Source organism: Miniopterus schreibersii, assembly GCF_964146895.1.
Source record: "Miniopterus schreibersii genome assembly, chromosome: 4".
In the NCBI taxonomy this organism is placed as follows: domain Eukaryota; kingdom Metazoa; phylum Chordata; class Mammalia; order Chiroptera; family Miniopteridae; genus Miniopterus; species Miniopterus schreibersii.
In genome coordinates this window covers 27,787,372-27,810,934 of record NC_138105.1, presented here as the reverse complement: position 1 = coordinate 27,810,934, position 23,563 = coordinate 27,787,372, and the positions used below count along the sequence as shown (strand labels likewise).

The 23,563-nt window shown below is 55.0% G+C and overlaps 1 protein-coding gene across 2 annotated transcripts in view; it reads right to left on the bottom strand.

Moving 5' to 3' along the window:
* The window catches only part of UNC5A (unc-5 netrin receptor A), a 56,261-nt gene that overhangs the window by 11,815 nt on the left and 20,883 nt on the right, over positions 1 to 23,563 (bottom strand). For both annotated transcript variants that reach the window (XM_081135403.1, XM_081135402.1), the window contains exon 2: positions 1,889 to 2,110. In XM_081135403.1, coding sequence (XP_080991529.1) covers positions 1,889 to 2,110 — 222 coding nt within the window. The remainder of the gene's footprint in view (positions 1 to 1,888; positions 2,111 to 23,563) is intronic.

Below are 23,563 nucleotides of genomic sequence, written 5' to 3'. Positions count from 1 at the left end.
AGGAGCATGTGGGGTGTGAGCAGGGGGATGTGGGGAGGCCTGGCGGGGAGTGTGTGCTGGGTATTTATGGAGGTAGAGGATTGACAGGGTGGGGGCTCTGAGGCCAAGTTGGGGCTCAGGTTCTCACCTTCTCACCAATCTGTATCACTAAGGGAAGGAGACCAGCCCCTGCTGACCCTGGGAGGATGGGGTATGAGTTCTGTGCACACCAGAACGCCTGATTGGAGCCTTTTTGGGGTCCTGTAGGAGCCAGAGCCAAAGCCTCCATCCCATCTCTAATCAACAGGCTGGTTCTGAGGGCTGAATCACACTCGGCCTAAACTCGGGGCTTGTTAGCTCTCATCCAGGTTATTGTGAGAGCCACCTGTTCTCCCGGGCAGGAATTGCCCTTCTTCAGCCTGCCTCTGCCCAGCACCAACTTCCCACAGTGCAAGTCTGTCCACAGCCCACTTCTGTCCCAATCTGGCCCCACTGCTAGCCTGCCATTCCTACATCAGCATTTCTGGTCCTTGGCCTGGGAAATGCTGGCTCCAGGTTGGTTTTAAGATGAAGCTTGTATAATACTCTTCTCTGGGATCCTTCCTGGGTCACCCAGTACCTCCTGCCTGGAGCATGGGTCACCTCTAAGGGCCCGAGGTCCCCCGCCTTGGCATCAGTGTGAGTTATTCAGGGCACAACCTGCCTGTCCCCGGCTGCACTGTCACTCTGGCCTCACTCTGCTGGCCATACCCCACAGGGAGTATGTGTCTCAGGTTGGCCGAGGCCTCTGGAGGAAGGCGCTCAGGACTTAACTTGAGGGCTCCACAAAGCACCAATGCTACGGGGGAGGAGGGGAACTTAACTGGGGTCCAGTTAGTGAGGAGAGGCTGTTGTCAGCTCCACTGGTCTGCTCATGGGGAATGCTGGCCCCCACTGCCCACCTGCAACCTAAGGCCCAGCTGGGGGCGGGGCATGAGGTCTCCTACAGAAGGGGCACTTCTTGGGTCTGCTTGTTGCCCTGGAAACTCTCTCTCCATGGCTCAGCCAAGTCCCACTGGTTCCCTCTCCTCCGTATCTCTGGATCTGCCCCTCCCTTCAGGCCCCCACACTGGCCCTGAGCATCACCCATAGCTCTGTCCATGTTACATGGCAGCTGGAAATCCCATGGGACTGTGACCTCACACCAGAGCCAAACGGGTGAGGCTACTGGATGACACTACTGCCCCCTTTGCACACCCCACACTCTCCCTGCTGACCCCCAACTTGCATGCTGCTCATCTGCCTCCAGGCCTTTGTTGTGTTGTGTCCCTTCTCTGGGACACCTTCCCCTTTTCTCTCCCTGACCAGTTACTATGCCCCCTCCTTTTCCATGTCACCTCCCCAGGCAGCCTCAGTCCTGCTCTCCTCTGGCTGCCATAGCCCCCCGGCCTCGCTGAGGTCAACATGCTGCCCACCTTTCTGTGGGGCTGTGTCCCCAGCACAGAGCGAGGGCTCAAGGAATGTGTAAATGAATGAAGAAATGAATGGACGCAAAAGTTAATAATCACAGAGTGTTAGTCCCTGAATTCTTCAATCATTTGGGACCCACTCCCTCCAAACCCCCTTTTTTTGCTGGCACAGCTGCCCGGGCACTGCTTGAGCTGACAGAGCTCCTCCATCCATGGCCCCCAGGGCATTTTCAGGGTCTTCCCTACTATTCCCCCACCAAGCTGTGAGGCCTGGTGGGGGGACTCCCAGGACAGGTGTTGGTGTATGCACAGAAGCCCTGGGCGTGGAGTCCTGCCTCTCCCGGGGATCTGGGTGGTGGGCAGAGCGGTTTACATCCCGGCCTCCTGCTCACAGGCTGCAGAGGGTGGCTGAGGGCCCCTCTGGGCCCCCTGCGGTCCGCCTGCCGCCCAGCCCTCCTCACCGCTGCTCCCATCCGTGCTGCGCTCAATCACGTGGTCCACCTGGCGCACCCACTCCCCGTTGCACTTGAAGAAGATCTGCGTGGCGGGCGTGGCCTTGCACACCAGCAGCACTGGCTTGTTCTTGACGATGTACACATCTTCGGGCTCCACCAGGAAGTGGGGAAGCAGGTCTGGGTTGGCGCCGGGCACCGGGTTGGCCACTGTGGCACTCTGCTGGGCACCTGCAGCAGGGCAAAGGCAGAAGGTGAACCAGGCCTCTGCTGGCCTTTCGGGGTTCTCAGGGGGTTCCCTGCCCATCCAGGCCATGGGAAGCCAGCTGCTGGGGCTGAGGGAGGAGTGAGGCAAGTCACCACTTTCGGCCCAGAAATCTTGACTGCTAATATTCCCCTCACCCACCTCAGTGTCCCCCTCTGTAAAGTGGGGGAAGAAGCAGCCCCTCCCCACTGCTGAAGACTGTGGAGAGATGAATGAGACAAGGGCGGCAGTAGTCAGGCCTGTTATGACCCCGGTAGGAGTTAAGGGATTTGGTGAGGCAACCCTCTGTCCTGGGGGGGGGAGGGGGGGATTCCAAGGAAAGCTGGAGGGAGGAAGAGGACCCCAGCAGGGTAGGAGTTCCTTCCTGTGTTGCCCTGGCTGCCTCCTGGCAGCTTGAGGGTTGATCCCTGGTTCTGCCCCTCACACAGTAGGTGCTCAGAAAATAACAAGTGAATGGAGGGGAGGGGGCAGAGCTTACAGGAGAGGCCCCACCAGCAGGGAGCAGAATGAATTTCTGAAGCCCACGTTCCCCCTGTTGGCACAGAGGCCCATGCGGACTGGTGTGTGGGGAAGGCCAGGTGTGGGTGGGTTGGGCTGCGGGTGGGCTGGGACAGGATGGGAGCCAGGAGAGTGTGTCTGGGAGCCTGAGGGACCTGGGCCACGTCCCACCCTTCAAGGAGACCTGAATATGGGTTTCCTTCTAATTTTAACTGAAAACCACAACCATCCCACAAGTCATTTGTTGCTAATTACACAGGTAATTGGCTCTGAGGCTTTGGCAGAGGTAAACCCCACAGCAGTGTGACAGGCTGCTAAACCGGAAGGGCCCCTGAGAGGGTGGGGATAGGGTGGGGGAAGCAGGAGGGGGGAGTGAGGACACCCTCAGCCTCCCCACCCAGCTGCCCACCAAACAGGCCCCTGATGGCTTGGCCCCCCTCAGGGCTGCAGTGCGGTCCCCATCAGCACACACTCAGTCTGCGTGGGCCTCTATGCCAACAGGGAGAACGGGCTTCAGAAACTCACTCTGCTCCCTGCTGGTGGCACCCTTGGGTGAGTTACCGGCTTGCCTTCCATGCTATGGAGGTCCTGTCTGCCCACAGGGGAGTCTGGAGGCGCCTTAGAGGTCAGCCTCCTGGCTCCACTACCCTTCCCACACGCAGCCTGAAACTTACAGAGGGCTTCTAACAGGGGGCCCTGATTCCTTGGGCTTGGACAGACCCCTCTCTCTTACCTGCACAGGGATCCTCTTTCTAAGGTGGGTTTTGGCCCCCTCCCCCCAAGACTGTGATTTTGGGGAGGGGATCTGCGCTTGGTCCTGTAGGTGTCCTGGGCCAGGAGGGCGAGCTGGGAACACCTGCTGAGAGGCTGAGAAACCTGGTGTGACTTCAGGAGAGCCCCCAACCCTGCAGCCCCTTTCTTCACCTGAAGAATGGGGAGAGGGAGAGAGAGCACCCAATCCCCAGGGCTGCTGTGGGGATGAAATGAAAAAGGCACTCAGTGCGTGCTCAGTAAATGTTGGCTGCTGTCATACCCAGTGCTTTTGCCCTGATGATGGCAGAGTTTTATCTCCCTCAGTGCAGGAACCCTCACGGCAATCTCTTCAGGGGTGGGGCTGCTGAGGAAACAGGCACAGAGCTGGCAGGTGCCTCGCCCTCAGGATGAGGGGTGGGGGTGGAGATGCAGGCAGAGGGGAGAAGTCATTTAGATATCTTACAAATGGGGACTCTGAGGCCCCAGGGGCATCACCCCAGACACCCCAGCTCCGGCCCTGGACTCAAAAAATGTCTTGGAGCAGCCTTGTGCCCCTTTTGTTATTGCATTTGCTCTTCACTGTCACTCAGCAGCCACTTGCAAGTCCCTGACCCAGGCAGCTGGCTCAGCCAGGGTGGGGCTGCATCAGGCTCCGGCTGCAAGGTCTAGAGATTGAACTGGATGGGAAGCCTCTGAGTATGGACTTGGAGTGGGTAGCTGGTAGGTCCAGTGGCTTCTCTAGACATTTATCGGGGAAGCCACAGAATCTCAGTGGACTCTAGGCCAAGCTTGACTTCTGAGCAGGCCCGCAGGGGGCTCTGGGGCAGGGGTCACAGGCTCTGGAGGGCGTGGGAGCCCCAGTGGCAAGTGCTGGCCTGCCTGGGCCCTCACCTTGTCAGAGACTCAGTGTGAGGTCCTGTGCCTGCCGACTGGCTGGGGGTGGGCAGGGGTCCTGCCTGGGGGTGTGGGCAGGGAGTGGGTGCGTGGTCCTCCAGTCTCCCTATTGATCACCGCGCCAAGCACTGCTCACGTCAGCCGCCTGCTGAACCCAGCACAATCCCTCATGTCTACATTTAACTGCTAATGAAAAATAAATGTACTGTGACCAATAAGGGACATAGCTCACTTCTCCAGGGCCTCCGTCATGCCACACTGGTGTGACCACCCCTCCCCACTCCGGGGGGGGGCACATTTATTGGGTAGAACCCAGGGGCACCTTCTAGGTTACAGCAATGCCCTCTAGCAAGGACACTCTGAGGCCATGGGTGGGGGTAAATTCAGGTTCCACTGGATGTCCTCTTAGGGCTGCAGAAGTTGCCTGGGCAGCCAGAACTGCCTTCCCCTCCCCCTGGCCCCTGAGTCCACTATGGGACCTCCACCCTTGTGGTCAGCACCTGCAACCTGCCTGACACCCAGTTAAGCCTCTCGCCTGAACCAAGGCTCAGTGTGAACCTGAGGTCTCTCCCCTCCATACTGCAGAAAACTAGAGTGAGCATTTTTCCTCTTTTACAGGAATCCTACACTTGTCTATCAAAGACAACACAAGGCAGTGCATGCTCACTGCCAAATGATCTATAATCCTTTCAATAGGGCAAAAGCTCTCTAGTTCACCTAAGTCCTCACCGCTCCCTAATACCCCACTCTGGGCTTGCTTCTATTTTTTTATTTTATTTTATCTGCTTGGCTTCCATGGGTATTTCAGGATGGTGCCAAGCGCCTCTGGCTGGTATCTCTGAGCCTTCTATTCTGGCTCAGTCCACTCTCCAGCCTTCCTGTGTAGAAACACTAATCCCTCCTAGGCACTGCCTCCCACCTCCAGGTCTCTGCCCATGGTCTTCTGTCTGAAACACGCTTTCTTCCTCCTCTGCCAGCACCTTCCTACCTTCTCCTAAGGGTCCAACTAGACTGTCACTTTCTGGAAAGAGGGGTTCCCCACCTCACTTTCCCAGGAAACCACACACACTGTTTAGCCCTCTCTGCATCTGGGACCTGTCCTCACTGGCACTGTCGCTCCTACAGCAGGAGGAGCAAGTGAGTGGCTGAGGCCTCTCTCCCCACCACCAGACTGTCCACCTCTGGTCCCTGCTGCCCAGTTCAAGGCTGCCTAGTCTGATGTTAGTGACTGGGGGCTTGGAGGGGGTGCCTGTTGGCGCTCCTTTTGGGACTGCTGAGGTCACAAACATGGAAGAAATGCTCTGGCTGCGGGAGGTACAGGCAGGTGCAGGGCCCTCTGCCTACCCAGGCCCTGCCACTTCCTGAACCCCACACTCCCCAGTTTTCCAGAGGGAGGCTCCATCCACCATACCCCCAGCTAAGGCTTTCTCACCCTCACAGGACGTGGCCCAGCTGCCCCCTGGAATTCAGATAGAAGGTCTCTTTCACTTACTAGTGGTCCTGATGGGCTCTTGGTCACTGGGAATTGCAGAGGGGGCTGTGAGGATGGCACAGGCCCTGAAGGGGGAACCCCACTTCCAGTGAGTACTGATGTTGGTTCGCTGTCCCCCACTTTTCTCAGAAGGGCACTGACACCCCTGCTCTGTCTGCTCCATTCAGGATGGGAGCAATGATCTTAGCCATGATCTGTTGCTGGCCCTGGGAAGACCACATCTGTGTGTGTGTGTGTGTGTGTGTCCATGTGTGTGGGGAGGTTGGGGGCCAAGGTGGGGATGAGAGACCAGTGGAGTGGACCATGGTGGGCCTGCCTCAGGTGGTTCATCTGGGAACTTCCACCCAGCCTTCAAGTTTCATCAAATGTGTCACCTCCTCCAGGAGGCCTTCCCGGACCTACACTTTTTGTTACCTGCCCAAGTGCCCACCCTGTCCCCTGAACCTCCCTCTAGGGTACACATCACATTCAGGACTAGGGTGGATTTGTTTGCACATTACCTCTGCTCAGGGTAGGAACCCAGGTCTGGCCTGGATATTGATGGAGTATTTGCTGATTGACTGAATGGCCACCCCTCTTCCCCCTTGAACTTCAGAAGATCTGCCCAAGAGTGGCCATTTTACTCTTGTTCTGCAGGGAGACCCAGAGGGGGTGCAGAGCCACCCACAGGCAGAGTCATGGGCAGGGAGAGGGCTCTGCACTCCAGGCTGCCCCCGCCACACCTCAACATGCTACTGCTCTGAGGTTGAGCCCCCTTTTCTCACCTGTAGTCTGGGATGATAAGACCTCCCCGTGTAACTCTGAGACCCAGGGTGGGTGTGAACGTGCTTTCAAATGTTTTATTTTTAAAGGCACCATGAAAATATGAGGTGTGATTAATCAAGCTATTAATGAACTTGTATTTACTGAGTGAGGACTCAGTCCCTGTGAGCAGGGAGGAAGGCTGGGGGCAGGGTGTCCTTCCACTACTTCTCAGGAGCAGCCTTGCCCAGCCCTGTCTGTCACCTGCTCCTTGAGGGACAGCAAGGGGGTGGGGCAGCAAGTCCCCCCTTATTCTACTTCCCTGGGAATGTTCTGGATTTGAAATGTGGTGGAAGAGGGGGCTGGGGGCCCAGAAGCCTCTATCTTTCTCCAGTCTGACCCTTTTCTGGCTGCTTGTGCAGCACTCATTTTGGGCGCCTGTGCTCCAGGCTGGCCTTGCCAGATGTGCATTTAGAAGGTCCGCTTGGGGCCTGGGTGTCGCACTCCACAGGCCCCGGCAGGGAGAGCAGAATGCCCCAGGCCAATGCATTGCGCCCTTCCCCTGATGTTGGAGGCCCTGCTGGCCTGGGGCCTGAGCTGCCAGCTGGGGCCTGGCCTCTAGGACCCCCCTCCATGTGTGCCTTGTGGGGAGGCCTCTTGACTGTGCAATTCCTCAAGGGCTTGTATACATTCTGTTCACAGCTCTGTCCCTCTCCCCCTTCAGCTAACAGCACTGGATTTTCTGTAGAAAATGCCCACCCCCACCCCATTCAGGCCATATGGTCATTCAGTCCAGGTGGGCTGACGCCATCTCTGGCCCCAGAGGTGGGCATACGGACACTGACTGGCTCCCGGAGCAGGTCACTTCATCCCAACAGATGGGATTCTAGGATTTGGGCTGGGCTGCTGGGAAGAGAGAACCTCCTTCTGCTGGGCCAGTGTTGCAGGCCACAGGGAAGCCGAGAAGAAGGGGAGGCTGTGTACAGGTGTGGAGTAGGGACATGGAGAGTGGAGGCAACCAGGGAAGAAAGGATAGACACCTCCTGGCAGCATTGAGGCCTGGGATTCCACAGACCCCTGGATTCCTTTCTTTGGCTGAAGCCAGTTGGAGTGAGACCCTTTTACTCCATCTGCTATCTGTCTGGGTGACTTCTACTCACCCTTCAAGTCCTGCTCAAACACCCCCGGCCCTAAAAAGCCTTCCTGACCCCCAGACATAGCGGGCCACACCTCCCCTGAACTTTCACAAGCCCTGAGCGAACTTGCCTTGGTGCCTCACACAGCATATTGTCACCATTTATGAATCTGTCAGCACCTTGAGGGCAGGGACTGAATGGTGACATCCCCCCACTCTTTGCGCATCCCTATAGACTGGCCAGGGTCTGACATAGTGAGTGCTCAGCAAATGTTTGTTGAATGAATGCTGAACTACATTCCCTCATCCAGGACCAGAGCCCGGAAAGGAGGGCTGGAAGTAGAGGATACGCATTCTGATTTGGCTGGGAGCTAGCTCTGCTCATCTTCCAATCAATCAATCAATCAATCAATCAATCAATCAATCAATCAGTTAGTCAATTCCAGAAACCCATGCTGGACTCAGGGGAAGCAGAGACTGCTGTGTAGGATCCAGGGGAGGCAGACGGGGCCAGGAGTCATAACCAGTGGTGGGGGCCCCAGGGATGCCGACAGGTGGGGAAATGGGGATTTGCATTCTCCTGCAATCCAGTGGCCTGAGATGGCTTCATGGGTTATTTTTTAAACTCAAGACAGTCTATGATGTGGAAGCTTCATTCAGGGGCTCTGAGGAGCAGAGGCAGAATCTAAGCTCGCTGTAAGACAGACAGACAGACAGACAGACAGACAGCTACGGGGGGCGAGGGAGTAAAGGAATGATGGGGTGGGAGGCCCTGAGATGACAGGGCCACATAAAGAGCCCTGAGGTTTCAGGAGGCAACTCAGGCATGGACCTGCCTGGAGGTGGCGACGGGATGCCATGGGGCCAGAGCAAGCTGGGGTGTGTGTCCCAGAATTCTTCCAAATCCAACACATAAAAACCTGTGCACTGCCTGCCAGCCGCTTCCTGGGGCTCACTGACTGCTCCAGCCCCCTGTGCAGGCCTCTTGCTTCTCAAGCCTCAGTTTCCTCATGTAGGGTGCACCCTGCACCAGGACAAGGTGGGTCAGGACTGCTCCCTGCCCGGGGTCTCAGCGCCTGCCCCTCCAAGCTCCTTTCTTCTTTCCCCTCTTTGCCCTTTGGTCTATCCCTTTGCCATCTACTGCCCTGGCTGTCGTTTCCAAAAGCAAGGACTCCCTGGAGGGCAGGGGCAGGTCTGAATCCAGGCTCTTTTGCCCCGGGGGTGTTCAGTGGACAAGGGATAGGATGACTGTAGTCTCTCCTGCCTAGGAGTGTGCAGGAGGTGAAGGTGACCAGGTGGGGGTGACAGTCCCTCATGGTGTCCCTATGAAGGGATGGCTGCTCTCCTGGCCCCTGCTCTCACACACGGGTGTGCAGCACTCTGGTTCCCATGGTGATGTGCGCGTGAAAGTGTCAGAAGCAGCAGCCACCTCCCCAAAGCACCCTCTTCCCCGGTGGGCTCCCTGTCACAAGGACAGACACAGGCACCACGAGGAGGACATGCATACAGGCTAAACTGCAAAGGACAAAGAGGGCAGGGAGGGGGGTGTGGAGAAGGCACCACTTCAGCAGCTCAGAAGACAGTCACACAGAGTGGGGCGTGTGGCTGGGCAACACTGCCTGCCACCAGCTGCCACAGACCACGCAGCTGCACTCAGGTACCTCCGATCAGCCCCTCCTTTTGCAGATGAGGACCGTGAAGCTCAGGACTTGCCTACGGTCACAGAGTCACAGAGGGCAGAGTGGGCTCTCGTCACCTCCCAGTCCAAGGCGGGCACAGGGTGGGCAGGGGTCTGGGTGTTTCCTAGACCAGTGTCTGGCTCACCCACCACACCACCCTCTGCTCACTCCATTTACGCCCTGACCCTGTTTCTCAAACCCTCCAAGTGGATCCCAGCACTGGGTCTTTGCACTTGCTCTTTCCACTGCCCCTGCTCTTCATGGGTGCTCCCTCTAATCCCTCACGTCTCGGCTCCAATGCTGCCTCCTCCCAGAGGCTCTCCCTGACTGCTGTACCCCCACCCCTTTCCTAGTCTGCTTTCCTCATAGCTATCACCACTATCTGAAGTCATCTTGTTACTGTCTGTGTCCCCTTCCCCTGAAATGGGTCACAACAATGGGGACCACACTTGTCTTCTCCACGGCTGTAGTCCAGAGACTGGCACAGGGACTGTCACACAGCAGGTGTTTGATAAACATGCGCTGAAAGCAAGAATGAGAATGAACACATACTGGTCTTTCCACTCTGTGCTGAGCCCAGGCCAGGTGTCGCACCTTTTCCATGGCTCGGAGACCCAAACCCACTAGTGAAGGAGACTCCGAAACGACCCGGATGCCCGGGGGTGAGGGCTGCGATGGGGGACAGGTCCCAGCAACGCCCTCACAGGGCCCCTTCCTGCCCCAGGGCCTTACTTCAGGCCAGAGAAATAGTTAATAATGCTGAGGCCTAAATAAGCATTTGATTAACAAACGATAAAATAGCTATTGTGTCCCCGAATTAAGCTATAATTGTGGCTGATAATTGGCTGGTTAGAATTTAATAAGCTGCAATTAAATAGAATGGAATCCAAGGTAATTATGTGGTCGCACAGCCCAGAGAGAACTGGGGAAGGGAGGCTTTCTCCTGCTTTGGAATCTTCTGCTGGTGCAGTGCATGCTGCTGTGTGTGTGTGTCTGGAGAGAGAGCGAGAGAGCGAGAGAGCAAGCGAGAGAGAGCAAGGGTAGGCCTCCACCCTCCACCTGGCAGAGGGAGCCAGGTGGGCCTGGCCCATCCCCTTCACCACTGCTAGGCGGGAGGCCTGCACGCAGGCTCGGAGCCCTGCCAGGGTCTGTGGCAGCTCCAGCTGAAAGAGACATAAAAGGACCCTTGGCACAGTTCCCTGCAGGAGGGTGGCCCTCCTGTCTTCCTAACGAGAAAACTGGGCTCAGAGAGGGGAAGGACTTGCTCAAGGTCACACAGCGATCGGTAGCCAGGCTGGGCCAGATTCTCAGATTGCCAATGGATCAAAGGTAACAGACTGGCCAGCAAGCTGGAGGATGCACCCCCACCCCACCAGGTCCCCAGGCACCCCTCCCCATTTCCATTCATGTCCTTCACCAGGTAAGCATACAAGCTAAGTAAGGACAGTGTGACTGTTCCACACACGCACCCTTAAGACAAGGTGCTCCCTGCCCCATCTCCCAGTCCCCTCTTCCAAGGCTGGCCCACCTACCCAAGGCCCCAGTGGCTGCAGAGCCCCCAGGTGGCCTCAGCCCAGCACGCACACCCCTGCCTCCAGCCCCCAGACCCCGGCCTCCAGCCCCCAGCCCCCAGCCCCCAGCCCCCAGAAGAATGGCATCGCCAAGTTGCCGTTTATGACCCATCAGCATTTTTACAATGTTGCTGGCAATTAATTTAATTAAAGACCCTGTCTCAGATATGGTGGCATTTCATATCTCACTGGTTTAATGGGAGCCTGGCCAGAGCAGGAGCCGGGTGTGGTCCAGAAGCAGCTGCACTGCTCCCCAGCCTGGCTCAGTCTGGTGGGCACAAAGCAGCGCAGTTGGGGCCCCTGGACAGAGCCCAGAGACAAGAGGGAGGCCACACAGTGACCTGGACCTGTCATTGTTGTTGGGAGACACTGCCCACAACCACGGTCGGCACATGCACACCCACAGGGGCTCTCACACACATGTGCACGTGCTCACACACACACACACACACACACACACACACACACACACACACACAGTCATACCTCTACAACTAACTTTACATAGGTTTTCTTATTTAACTCTCACGACAATTCTAGGAGCCAAAGAACTATTTTATTTGTTTTTGTTTTGTTTTTTTAAATCCTCACCCGAGGATATTTTTCCATTGCTTTTCAGAGAGAGTAGAAGGGAAGGAGGGAGAGAGATCAATGGAGAGAGACACATCGATTGGCTGCCTCCAGCATGTGTCCCGACCGGGGCCAGGAATTAAGCCTGCAACGAGGTACGTGCCCTTGATCAGAATCGAACCCGGGACCCTTCAGTCTGCAGGCTGATGCTTTAACCACTGAGCCAAACAGGCTAGAGCCCAAAGAACTATTTTAAATCCCCAACTTCCAGAAAATGAAGCTGAGGCATGGACAGGAGGAGTAAGCAGTGAGGGATGGATTCCTACCCAGGCAGACTGGCTAACAGGCCCCCATGCTCCTAACCAGGACAGGCAGTCAGCCCGGTGCTGTGCGAGCCACAGGCCACACTCCAGTCCCCACCCCACGGAGTGCCCAGTGGCAACAGCGCCACCCGGCAAGTCCTGGGCACACAGCATTCCAGAATCACGCTCACCATCCTTGGTACACACACCAAGCCCCTTACACACGCACGGTGCACACCACCACTGTCCACAGTCCTCCTGGCTAAATTTGGCTGGGATGGCTGATGCCCATACCAGGATGGTGACCTGGCAGCCCCTGGTCACCAGTCACCCTGTGACCCATTCTCAGCAGCTGACACCACCTGGACCCCTTCTCTTATAGGGACCCAGTCACAGATCCAGGAAAACCCAGTCACAGATCCAGCAGCTACTGGTAGCAGCAGTGGCGGGGCACATGTTCCAGCTCCTCCTCTATGCAGCCCCCTGGCTGTACCCCTCCCTCTCCTGGGGAATCTTGCTTCCATGCCACCCCCTGTGCCAGCCTCTTGCCCATGGCTCCTCAACTAGGGCCTCAGCTCTCTTCTCTGCTGAGCTCCATCCCAACACTTTCTCTTTCCTTTCCTTCCCTGTCTCTTGATGTTCCCTAGAACCTTACACCTGCTGTGCCAAGGCAGGCTCAGCAGCTCTTCCCAACTCAGCTCCCCCAAACCCGCACCCAGAGTTTGCTCTGTCAGCAGGGCCATGCCCCCAAGGAGCCTCAAGGGGAGTCTCACGGCCTCCTTGCTCCCTGACCATCCACTACTGCAGCCCTCAAACCTCTCCTACCCACTCTCTCCTCTCTCACTCCATGGATACCCAAGTCACTCAGCCCCCCCCCAACTCACTCAGCCCTCCCACCCCCCAATGTGTCTTCCTGTGACGACCTGCTGGCTTTGGTGGCACTGTTAACTATGCTGCCACAGAGCTATTTCTAGAAAGAAAATCTGATTCCATACTTCAAACCCCTGCAAGGGTTTCCAGCGATTGCAGGGTAAAGATTGGCTCCCCACACCATCACACCCCCAAACCTGACAGAGCAGCCTCATCCCTGGGCACCAACCCACATCTTGCAGCCTGCTCAGTGCATCCCCTCTTCCTGCACAATAGGCCCCTCACCCTAACTTTACCCTTAAACTGCAGGGTACCCTGCCCACTCCCAATGCCCCTCAGTCCTGTTAATTCATAATTCAAGGTGTCACCTCCTCCAGATGCCCTCCCTGGTTCCTCTGCACAATGGAAACACAGCTCACTCCTCTGGCTCTGTGGTTGAAAGACCATTATCTGACCGATGTACGCTAGTAATGCAGGGGGGCTGCCTCCTCCTTTAGGCTGTGCACCCTCAAGTGCAAGCAGCAGGCTTGAACCACCTTTCTCAGCAGTGTCCAACTCAGGGACTGGTAAGTTGGGGGTCAGTGACTATGGTTGAGTTGACATGTTCTCCCCAGTCTTTGCAAGCTCCAGGGGTGGCACTGTATCCTTTCTGTCCCTGTCAGCAACTGGCCCAAAGCATGTACTCACTGAGGGAAGGGTCAGAGACCTCAGTTGGGTATCAGGATACTGAGTCTCCAGTCCCTACCTACTCTGCCTTTACCTTGCTGTGTGGCCTTGGACAAATCACTGCCCTCTCTGGTCCTCAGGAAAGTCAAGGGTGGCAAACTCAGGTGCCTTTAGGGGCTGGGTGGGGGTCAGGAAAAGTGGAGAGTAAAATGCTCAGCCCAGCCACGACTGCCACCAGAGGCTGGCCAGCCAAGAGGTGCCAGATACTTTTCTTTCAGGAGAAGCTGGAAATCCATTTTTATGTGAAATTTCCTGTTTAAAATGATGACAACTAATTTAAACATTTAAACACTATGTAGGCCAAACAAGCTGGCAGGCCAAAGCCAGACTGGATGGTGTCCAAGGTCTCCTCTGACTTTACAAATCTAAGGATCAGGGTCATACACAGCAGGGCGAAGCAGGGAGTCCCCAGTCCAGCAATGCTCTGGTCTCCTTCCCCACTCTTGCCCCCTCCAGTATCCCGTCATCTTTTCTCCCCCACCCCCGAACCCCTCTTCATCACAGCCTCCTGAAGGAAGTCCCCTGGCATCTGGGCAGAGGCTGGAGGGGTCTTCTGTCCATCACCCCAGGTGGTTGGGATTTCATCGTCAGCACAAGCTACATCCTTGCCTGAGACTTGAGGGTCTTAGAAAGAGCCCCTCCCTGCTTGAGAAAGTGGTGGGGTCAGGAGAAGGGGACAGACTGTGGGCTGTCCTGCCTTGCCTGCCTTTGGGTGGGGCCTCAGATCCTGACCCAGGAGAAGGCTGCTGGAGACAGAGACACAGGTAGGGGTGTGTGTGTGTGTGTGTGTGTGTGTGTGTGTGTGTGTATGGGGGAGGCACTCCACAGAGGAGACCCCATGCAATGACCCCCACCCTGGGCAGGCAGGAGCCCAGGCCCGGCTGTGGCCTTCCAGCTGGGAAGAGGGTGTCTGTCCGCGCCCATTATATCCGGGACAACACAGTAATGAGCCCTCACCCCATTTTAATTACCCGCTGTCCAAATAATTACCAGCTTGTTTATTTCACTTAATGGCAGCCATATTTTTTCTCCTGATATTGATTCCATGTTTTCCTGGTGTGTTCATTATCTTTCCTGCCTCCTTAATGGCCTCTGAGGTTTTGCCGGTGGAGGAGAGAGGGATGGAGGAAGCGCAGACCAAAGAGAGAAGAGAGGTGGCCTTGGCCTTGCTGTGCAGCCCGAGGCAAGTCACTGCCCTCTCTGGGCCTTGAATCTCAGAACCCCAGATCCCTGCACATCCTCTTGTCCTTGATGCAATCAGGGTGGGTTGTTTTAAAATGAAAATGAGGAGGAAAGGGGCATCAGAGGAGAGGGAAACTAGTGCATCCCTCCAAAGGGCCACTAAAGGGATGGGCAGATGCAGACAAGCCTGAGGGTAGAAGGGATATAAGGGGGGGGAGGGGTGCTGGGCAACCCTAATGCTGGGATGAGGGAGCGGGTGCCTCTGGAGAGCAGCTCGGAAAAGGCTGCAGTGTGGAGGCCGCTGCTCGGTTGGGGCTCAGGAGAGGCCTCCTGTCCCTATGTCCCCCAGGTCTTGTGGGGAGGAAACAGGAGCCTCTGCCCTCGTGAAGCCCAGTTCCTACCTGGGTCTGACCTTCATCCTTGGCCTCTGCCTCACCTGCCTGCCATTGCCACGGAAACGTGCATGACCCTGTGATGCCATCCAGGCCGTGGAAGAGCAGCTCATTTCTGATTTACAGTAAGGAGGGCTGGGGGCAAAGGGGGAGGGAAAGGCCAGGGTCTCTTTGGGTGAAGATTCAGAGCCTCTTGAAGGTGTCATTAGCTCTTAACAAATCACTAATAATTGCATGAATATTTAAATCTTAATAAAAAAAATACAGTGGGCCCAGTGAGTCTCTGTGTGGGTATTTATTGCTATTGGGCCAGAATATATAAAAGTTGGTATTGGTCTGATTGAACTGCTGTTGCCGCCACAGCTAAATGGGTAATTGGGAGTGAGAGACGCTATCAGCGGATATAAATTACATACAGTAAACCGAGGGAATTAACTGAGGGTTTATTATCAATTATCTCCGTGTTTGTTCCCCTTAAAATGAACTTTAAGTACATAAATGAGAAATTTACAGGTCTCAATGAACTGAGGGAAGCTAAGGCTGCTGAGGGCCCTCTCCCTCGGTCCCTGTTTCCTGGTGGAGCCCCCACCCATGGAAGGCCCTGGAGGAGGGCTCACAGGTCAGCATGTGGGACACACACACCAGCTGTCCTGCCTTGCGGGGGGCAACGGTCAGTCCCTGAGGCCAGCCCTGACCCTCTTCTGAACCTCCATCCCAGAGAGGGGCACTGGGTAGGAACGGGCATCCCAGCTGCTGTGTGTGGAGAATCAGCTGGAGCCCGATGTTAGCTGGACATGGACAAGGCAGACCTTCATCTGCCCCCAAACCAGAATGGGGGCACAAATGGAGTGGGAGGTCGGGAGGGGTGCGCAGTTGGGTGAGGGTGGGAGTCAGGTGCACCTGTAGAAGCTCGGGGTGGGCAGAACATTTGTGTAGTGGCTGGGTCCATCCCCTGCTGAGATGCACACTCAGCCCACAAGCCAGCTCACTTCAAGGTCAGCATGACCTCCTTCTGGGCCAATTTACCACCCAGCAGCCTCAGCTCCCTCTGGGGTCTGTTACCACAACTGTGCCGGTTCAAGCTGGTGTCCTCAGCCTCTCCTGACAAGCCCTGGGCTGTGGCCTGGATTTACCAAGTAGGGCAAACCCAGGTCTCTCTTTCAGTAGCTCACCCACTGGTAGGGGACAGACATTGGCTAGGTGTCAGAGCAGTGAGTTCAAGGTTACAACTCACAGTTCTGTCAGAGAAGCACTGGTGGCAGTGAGAGCACAGAGCTGGGGGCCTGATCTGAGGCATCCAGGAGGGCTTCCTGGAGGTCTGGAGTTATCAAGCTGTATAAAATACCTTGATGGTTCAAGGGTCTCCAAGGATGCTCGACTCTCCTCCATCAAGGAAAAGAAAGCCACCTGTTTAACTCTTTGCCTCTATCCAGCCTAGTTCTGTCTCTCTCTTGCCCTCTGGGCTCTAATTCTGCCCTTCACCCTGTTCCTGCTCAGTGCTTAGTCTGGCTTTCACTTCCACCTCTTCAATGAAACCTTTTCTCCCATTCTCCAAGGACACCTTCATCTGAATCAAGATCCCTTGCCTTCAGGGCTCTGCTGAGGCTTCTCCTTGCCCACTGTCCCTCTGATCTGCTTTCTCCTGGCTCCTGGAGAATGGCAGGCTTCAACAAAAAGTCTCCAAAATCCCCACTACAGGACTTTTGGGCTCATCCCCACAGGACGTTTCCTCTCAGCTCTGCTATGTAGCGACCGCAAAATGGTCAGCTCCCCATGCAAACAGCACTGTCGCTGCTCACTGCCCCAGCTGGAAACCTGCTGGATCTGCCTCTTCAGTCTTTTTTTCTCCTTTCCCTTCACGTGTCTCACGCCACTGTTCTCTCAACTGACCATCTAGCATCCAGGCTTTCATCTGTTCTCTTAGTAGTCCTGCCTTGGAGCCATTGTACTTTCTGTTCCCTCTGCCCAGGATGCTGTTCCCACTGATGCTGTAGCTCACTCCTCATTGTCTAGATCTCAGCTCATGGCACCTCCTCAGAGAGGCTTTACCTGCATGTCCCATCTAAAACAGTCCCTCCACCACCTCTGAAAGTTCCCTGTCTGGCTTGTCTCTTTACTGTCCATCTGCCTGGGACTGGGTGGGAAGCTCCAGGAGTGGATGGCCTACGTGTCTCATTTACCTAAAACAGGGCCTTACACACCAGAGGCCCTCCAGACATATTTCTGAGTGAAGGAATGAGGATGTTTCTGGAGGATCTGCTCATCCCAGGGCCTGAGCCCTGGGGCTTTGGGGATGCTCACTGTCCCAGGGAAATTGGCATGTTTGTATGCAGTATGTATGCCCTGCCATGGGGACAGCGGGGCAGGGGGGAGATGTGTGCTGCCTTGGGGAAAAGGCAGGGGCTCCAACGGGGCAGTAGGGAAGGGCATTCTAGGCTGGGGGAATAGGAGAAGCAAAGAATTTGAGGCAGGACACAGCTGGCGGGAGCATGGGTTGGATTAGATAGGATTTGAATTGGTGTCAGGGCACTGAGCATGGGAAACCAGGGAAGGTTCTGGAGGAGGGCCTATGGAATCAGAGAGTTGTAGAGAGGTGGCTTTGTTGTGGGAGCAAGGGAGTGAAGGCCGTTGCCACAGTACACAGGGGGCTGCCTGACCCGGAATGGATGGCTGGGAAAGAGGAGTGGATGTGAAAAGCACGTGGGGGACAGGTGAGGAGAGTAACCATCCTGGCTGGGAGGTAGGTAGGGGGCAGTAGGAGATGGCTCTGTCATTTCCTGCAGGACTGAGTGGGCAGACGGTGAGGTAGACAGGTGTAAATAACTGGAAAAGCCTTGGCCTGCTGCTGGCGCTCAGGGGAGGAGATAGGTGCCCTCTAGCAAGCTGAGAGCCGTTAACCCAGCCTGCCACCGGCCCATGTGTGTGATGACTGCTGTGTGTTGAGAGCACTGGGCCAGGAGTCCACCGCTGGACTGAGCTCCAACCACTGTGACCCCTGTGAGCAGGGCAGCTCTTGAGCAAGTCACTGAGTCTCAGGCCTGCTGGGGCCTCTGTCTTCCAGTTAGGACAACAGGAGACCAGGTTGGTTTTCAGAGGCTGAAAACTGCTGGTCCACAGGTTTAAACCAACATTTGAAGACTAGGAAGTTTACACAAACAATGGTTTCCACCTCCTGTTGAAGAAATGGAAGCTGAGGCTACGCCAGGCCCATTGTCCCCTAAGCCACAGCTGGCTGCGCTCTTTAGGTATGGCACAGTTCACCCCAGTTCCCTCTGGCCCTTCCCTCACCAGCCTGCTAGAAACAGTGGGTGACCATGTTGGGCTCAGGCTGGTCTCTACTCCTACCTCTGTGGGTAGAAATAAACTTCCCTGGATAGGAAGCAGGAAAGCCCAAGAACAGCGAGGCTGGGTGTTGGTGCAGACATGTGCCCACATCCCTGGGATTCCATGGGAGGGGGGATCCCATGTGTGCCCCACACCCTACCAAGAGAACCCTGGTGCCCGTGGGATCCCAGTCTGTCTCAAGGACATGACAAGGCCTGAACTCTGGTCTGTCTGCTAAGACATTTCTATTAGTTTGGACCTGAGTTCACTTACACCTTTTATTTTAAAAATGCTTTCCTCCTCCAAACACAGCCCCATTTGCTTAACTCTCTCCAGCTTTCCACCTGGTTTCCATGCCTCTGGGCCCCTCTACCTCCCTGCCGCCTCCTGCTTGTAAACAATCCTGTCCTCTGTGCCTATAATTAGCCCTAAGTAGAATAATTCATAGCAAACTTTATTTCTCGTGGCATCTTTCTTGATAACATGTTGCTGAGAGCCTCACAGGATCAGCAGGAGGGAAACCAGACTCAGGAAACAACTGAGCGCACTCCCTGGCTCGACTGTTCGCACCCACGGGAGCCGTGTGGGCCAAGAAGACCCTTCATGTCCCCTGCTGGCAAACTGGGTGGAGGATGGGTGCCAGGGCACGACCAGGGATGTGAATGACTAATCCAGAGATTCTTCTGTGGATGGTCATAATCGTAACGGTAACAATCACAACAACCGCTAGCACATAGTGTTGACTGTCCAGCTCTGCCTTTTAAAAATAAGGATTGTCTTTTTCGTTTTTTTCCAAATAAAATAAAACTCACTCCCTTTAAATCTATAGTTTGATGAGTCTCATCAAATATATCCACTACCACAATCAAGATAAAGAAGTTTGTCCCCTCAAAAACATCCCCCAAGCCCCTTTGCCATCAACCCCTCCTTCCAACCTCAGCAACCACTAATCTGCTTTCTGTGGCTGTAGTTTTGCCTTTACTAGAATGTCAGAGATGAAATTCTACAGTGTGCAGTCTTTTGTGTCTGGCTTCTTTCACTTAGCAGCACGCCTCTGAGGGTCGTTGATGTTGCTGCTCAAGTTGTGAGGTGGACCCTTTTATTGCTGAGCAGTGTTCCACAGCAGGCGTGTCTGCAGCTTGTTTGTCCGTTCACCAATGCTGCTTGTAGATGCTGGTAATTACAAAGGTGTTGTGAACCTTCACATACAGGCCTTTGGTGACACATCTTCGTTTCTATTAGGAGTGGGATTGTGAGGGCATATGGTAAGCACATGTTTACCTTGATTAGAAATGCTTTGTTTCATACACTACATATACTTGTATATAACATCTCACTTAATTCTCTCAACTTTTTGAGTTAGCTACTATCATTATTCCCATTTTACAGGTGACAAACTGAGTCTCAGAATGGGGAAGGAACTTGCCCAAGGTCACATTACTAGACATGGCAGAACCAGCAGCCTGGCTCCAGGGTCTGTGTTCTAAGGCTCCAGCTATGCTGCCACTCAGCCCTGGGTGAGGGTCACAGTGGTGGGCAGAGCTCTGACCCTGGAGCTGAAGGCCTGAGTCTGAGCTCCAGCTCCACCTCTGGTGAGCAGTGTGCCCACACAAGTGCCTCAGACTCTGATGCATTCCTGTTGGCAAGCAGCACCCACGATTGCCTGCATCATTGAACAGCTCTGTGGCTCAAAGGAAATAAATTGGAGCAGACATTTGGTGCTCCCTGAAACTTTAGCTTTGAGGTCATTACCATGCTGTTCTGACTCCAGGGCCTTATAAGTTTAGCAGACTTATAAGAGACAAGAATGGTTCCTGACACTCCCATTGCCTGCCATGGCTTTCAATGCACAACCAAGTCACACTGCATCCATTCAGTGCAGTCATTTATTCCCCTCTGCTACAGACCGAATGTTTATGTCCCCCCCTCAATTCCTATGTTGAAACCCTAACCCCCAAGGTGATGTATTAGGAAGTGGGGCCTTTGGGAGGTGATCAGGACATGAGAGTGAAGCTCTCACGAATGGGATTAGTGCTCTTATAACGAGGTCCTAGAGAGCTCTCTTGGGCCTTCCACCATTGAGGACACAGGGAAGAGACGGCCATCTACGAACCAGGAAGCTAGCTCTCATCAGACACCCAATCTGCTGGTGCCTTGATCTTGGACTTCCAGCCTCCAGAACTCTGAGAAATAAATTTCTGTTTATAAGCCATCAAGTCTGTGGTATTTTTGTTATAGAAGTCCAAATGGACTGAGACCCTCTGTCCGGAGGATGTTTGTCTGGAGGATGATGTTTTCCAGTGAGGAAACCAAAGCCCAGACACCAGAGTGAGGGAATTAGAGGGTGGCAGCCCTCCCTACCATGGCTGCTCAAGGACAGTTGGGGCACCCATGAGGAGGGCATGAGTGGGGGAAGCAGGATGTTCTCCATAGCCCCACCCCCACCTTTGTAAGGCCATCAGTGTGGGGTCACCTGCACAGGTCTCCTGTCATCTAGTACCGTTTGGCCCCCTGCAGAATGAGGTTTCTCTGAAGTTGGCCTGGATACATTAAACCCCCATTGGTTAGTGATTTAGAAGATGGTCATCAGGGAGGCTTGGGGCCAGGTTGGGGAGAAGCCTCCCTCTTGTCCTGCCCATTAGCTCCCTCCAGGAAATGCTCAAAGGGCTCACTAAGGACAGAGGACCCCCATTTGTCCCTTAAATGAGCCCTTGGCCACCCTGAACTCTGCTCCAGACCAGCGGCTCATGGACTAGGTGAGGGTCCCTGTCAAACAGAGAAAAAGATCAGGAGATGTGGTCCCCCCTTGCTGACCCTCACTTGTTGTTAAAACAAAAGCACAGAAAGGAAAGCGCTGATGTGTTACCTTACTGAGGGAAGCTGTAAGGCTTGCTAGTGGGAATGAATAATAGTTCTGGCCCTTCCCTAGACTCACAGCTCAGCCCCTGTCACTGTACCTCTCACATCTGCCACTCCCAGCTCCTCTGAGTTTCTTCCCTCCTCCTTCTGACACTCAGCTCCAGTCTTCTCTCCCTTAGATTAGCAGTTTCCTTACAAGTCCTTCCCACCAACTCCCCCACCCCTGGCCAATGCCAGAGAGGCCTGAAGGTTAACATGTTGAGAAGGAGACAGTGAAGCCACAGTAGGAAGAGAAACCCAGGGTGCTGCCTGCATCATAGTGTCTGCTCTGGGAACCCCACAGACCCTCCCCCAAGTGCCCCCACTTTCAGGCTAAGCCACCTCCTCCATGCACATCCTCTGTGATCCTGTCACATTTAAACTGGCCCTGGCAGGGCAGCTTCAGCAGCAAAGACTATCCACAGACTGGTCAGGTCTGAGCTTTCACTGGAGGTGATGGTGGGGACAGCTAAAGCCATGTGAACCTAGGCACCAGGGACAGCCCTGAGCCTGCCCAGTAGCCAGCCCTCCTGGCCCGCCTGCGGTTCAGCGATGCGGTTATCCCACTCCACTGAGCCAATGTGACAGAGCCCATCCATCACCCAGCTCCAGCACAAGTGCCCTGGGATGCACGTCCACTCCCCTCACTGCCTGTGATCAGAGAATGGTGAGAAGACAGGAGGGAGAAGTGAGCCACGTGCAGGCAGGGATCAGAGCAGGCAGACATGAAGGGAGTGGCAGGAGAGGTGCTGGGAAGTCAGTAGCGTTTGAGAAGGGTGTTGAAGGCAGCACAGGGTTATCAGTAGGTGGGACGAGAGGGGACCAGCAGGTGCAAATTCACAGAGGCAGGAAATGAAACAACACGCTCAATGATTGGACACTTGTTGACTCCTCACCAGCCTCCAGCCCTCCCATTCTCACAAACAGCAGCTCCATTTCTTTAGGGATCCCCTGTTGTTCCATATTCAGTTGTGTGGTTGGATGGAAATGGTGCCCCAACCAGCTCCAGGAGTGGGCCCTGATTGGCTTAAACCAATTGTATTTCCTGCCCTGGCAGTGGTGATTGGTTTGGGGGAGGCATGGGAACCAGTCAGTGAGAACATGTGCTCCCCTAAATGGTAGTGGTGGGGTGGGGGCTGGGCTGCTATAGTCGTTTCATTTCCAAGGCAGGGAGGGTATGGAGTTGCCAGGGGTGCCATGAAGAGGCCAAGGATGTGGCCAACACCAGAGAAGGCAGAGCAGAGGTGGAGAGAGCAGTTCCAGAGCAGTACTGTTTGATCTGGGGGATCAAGCCTCGCCTGAAGTCAGCCATACCTTTGGGCTTTCCAGTTACAAGAGTCAATAACATCCACTTACTATTTAAGTCTGTTTGAGTTGAGTTTTCTGTCATACTGCAACCAAAATATTCTTAACTGAGAATCCAGTTTGGCTGGAGTGTAAGGAACTGAGAAGAGAGGTAAGAAACTAGAACTGGCAAGATGGAGCAGGGACATTTTATCAAAGGGCTTGAATGATGGGCACTGCTATTTATTTCCATGGGCACTTGGGAACCATGGAAGGCTTTTCAGCAGGGGCATGACTGGATCTCACTAGAATCCTAGAACCCTAAAATGCCATCTGAATTGGGCCTCACCATCCCTACTCCTTACCTCTCCAGCTTCCTAGCACAAGTTGAGCAGCAGAAGCAGGTTTACCAAAAAGCGTGATCTGTTCATTCTCCATGGGCCTGCCAGGCCATCTTGCCTGGAACAAGCTCTGGGGACGTCAGGGGAAGCCCGTGGGATGGGAATCCACGTCCTGGAGAATGGAGGCTTCACAGGGCAAGTTTGTGTTTTGTTCAGCAAGGTGCTCCCAGCTTCTAAAACAGTGACTGGCACATAGTAGGCCGGTGCTCAATAAATCTCAGCGAATGGATAAATGAATTCCAGGGAGGTGGCAGCGGTTATCTCCCCAGGGGAGCTGGCGGAGGGAGGGAGGGAGGGAATCCGCAGTCTCAAGACCTGGCCGCGGCGCGCGCGGACCTGTCCGCGGTGCTGAAAGCGCGCGCCGCGGCCAAGGCCGCTCTCCGTGGTGCTAACACAGAGCTCACTGAAAGCTACACAGCCCGTCCCCGGAGACTTGGAAAGGGCTCAAAGCATCTTAGGAACCTCGGTGGGGAAGCAGACTCCAAAAGCTTGCCTCACCTGCTAATTCCAGTCCCCCAAGACCTTCTGCATGAGACAGATAACCTGGCATAGACCCAAGCAGCCATGTTACCTGGTGGTGACTCTGTCTCCAGTGTGAATATGAGTCCATCCTCAGATGCCCAAGCTCTCCAGGGTTGTGGGGCTCTGAGGAGCTTGAACGTCAGTCTCCTCTCTGCTGGGGTCCCTGGGAGAGGCAGTCACTCAGA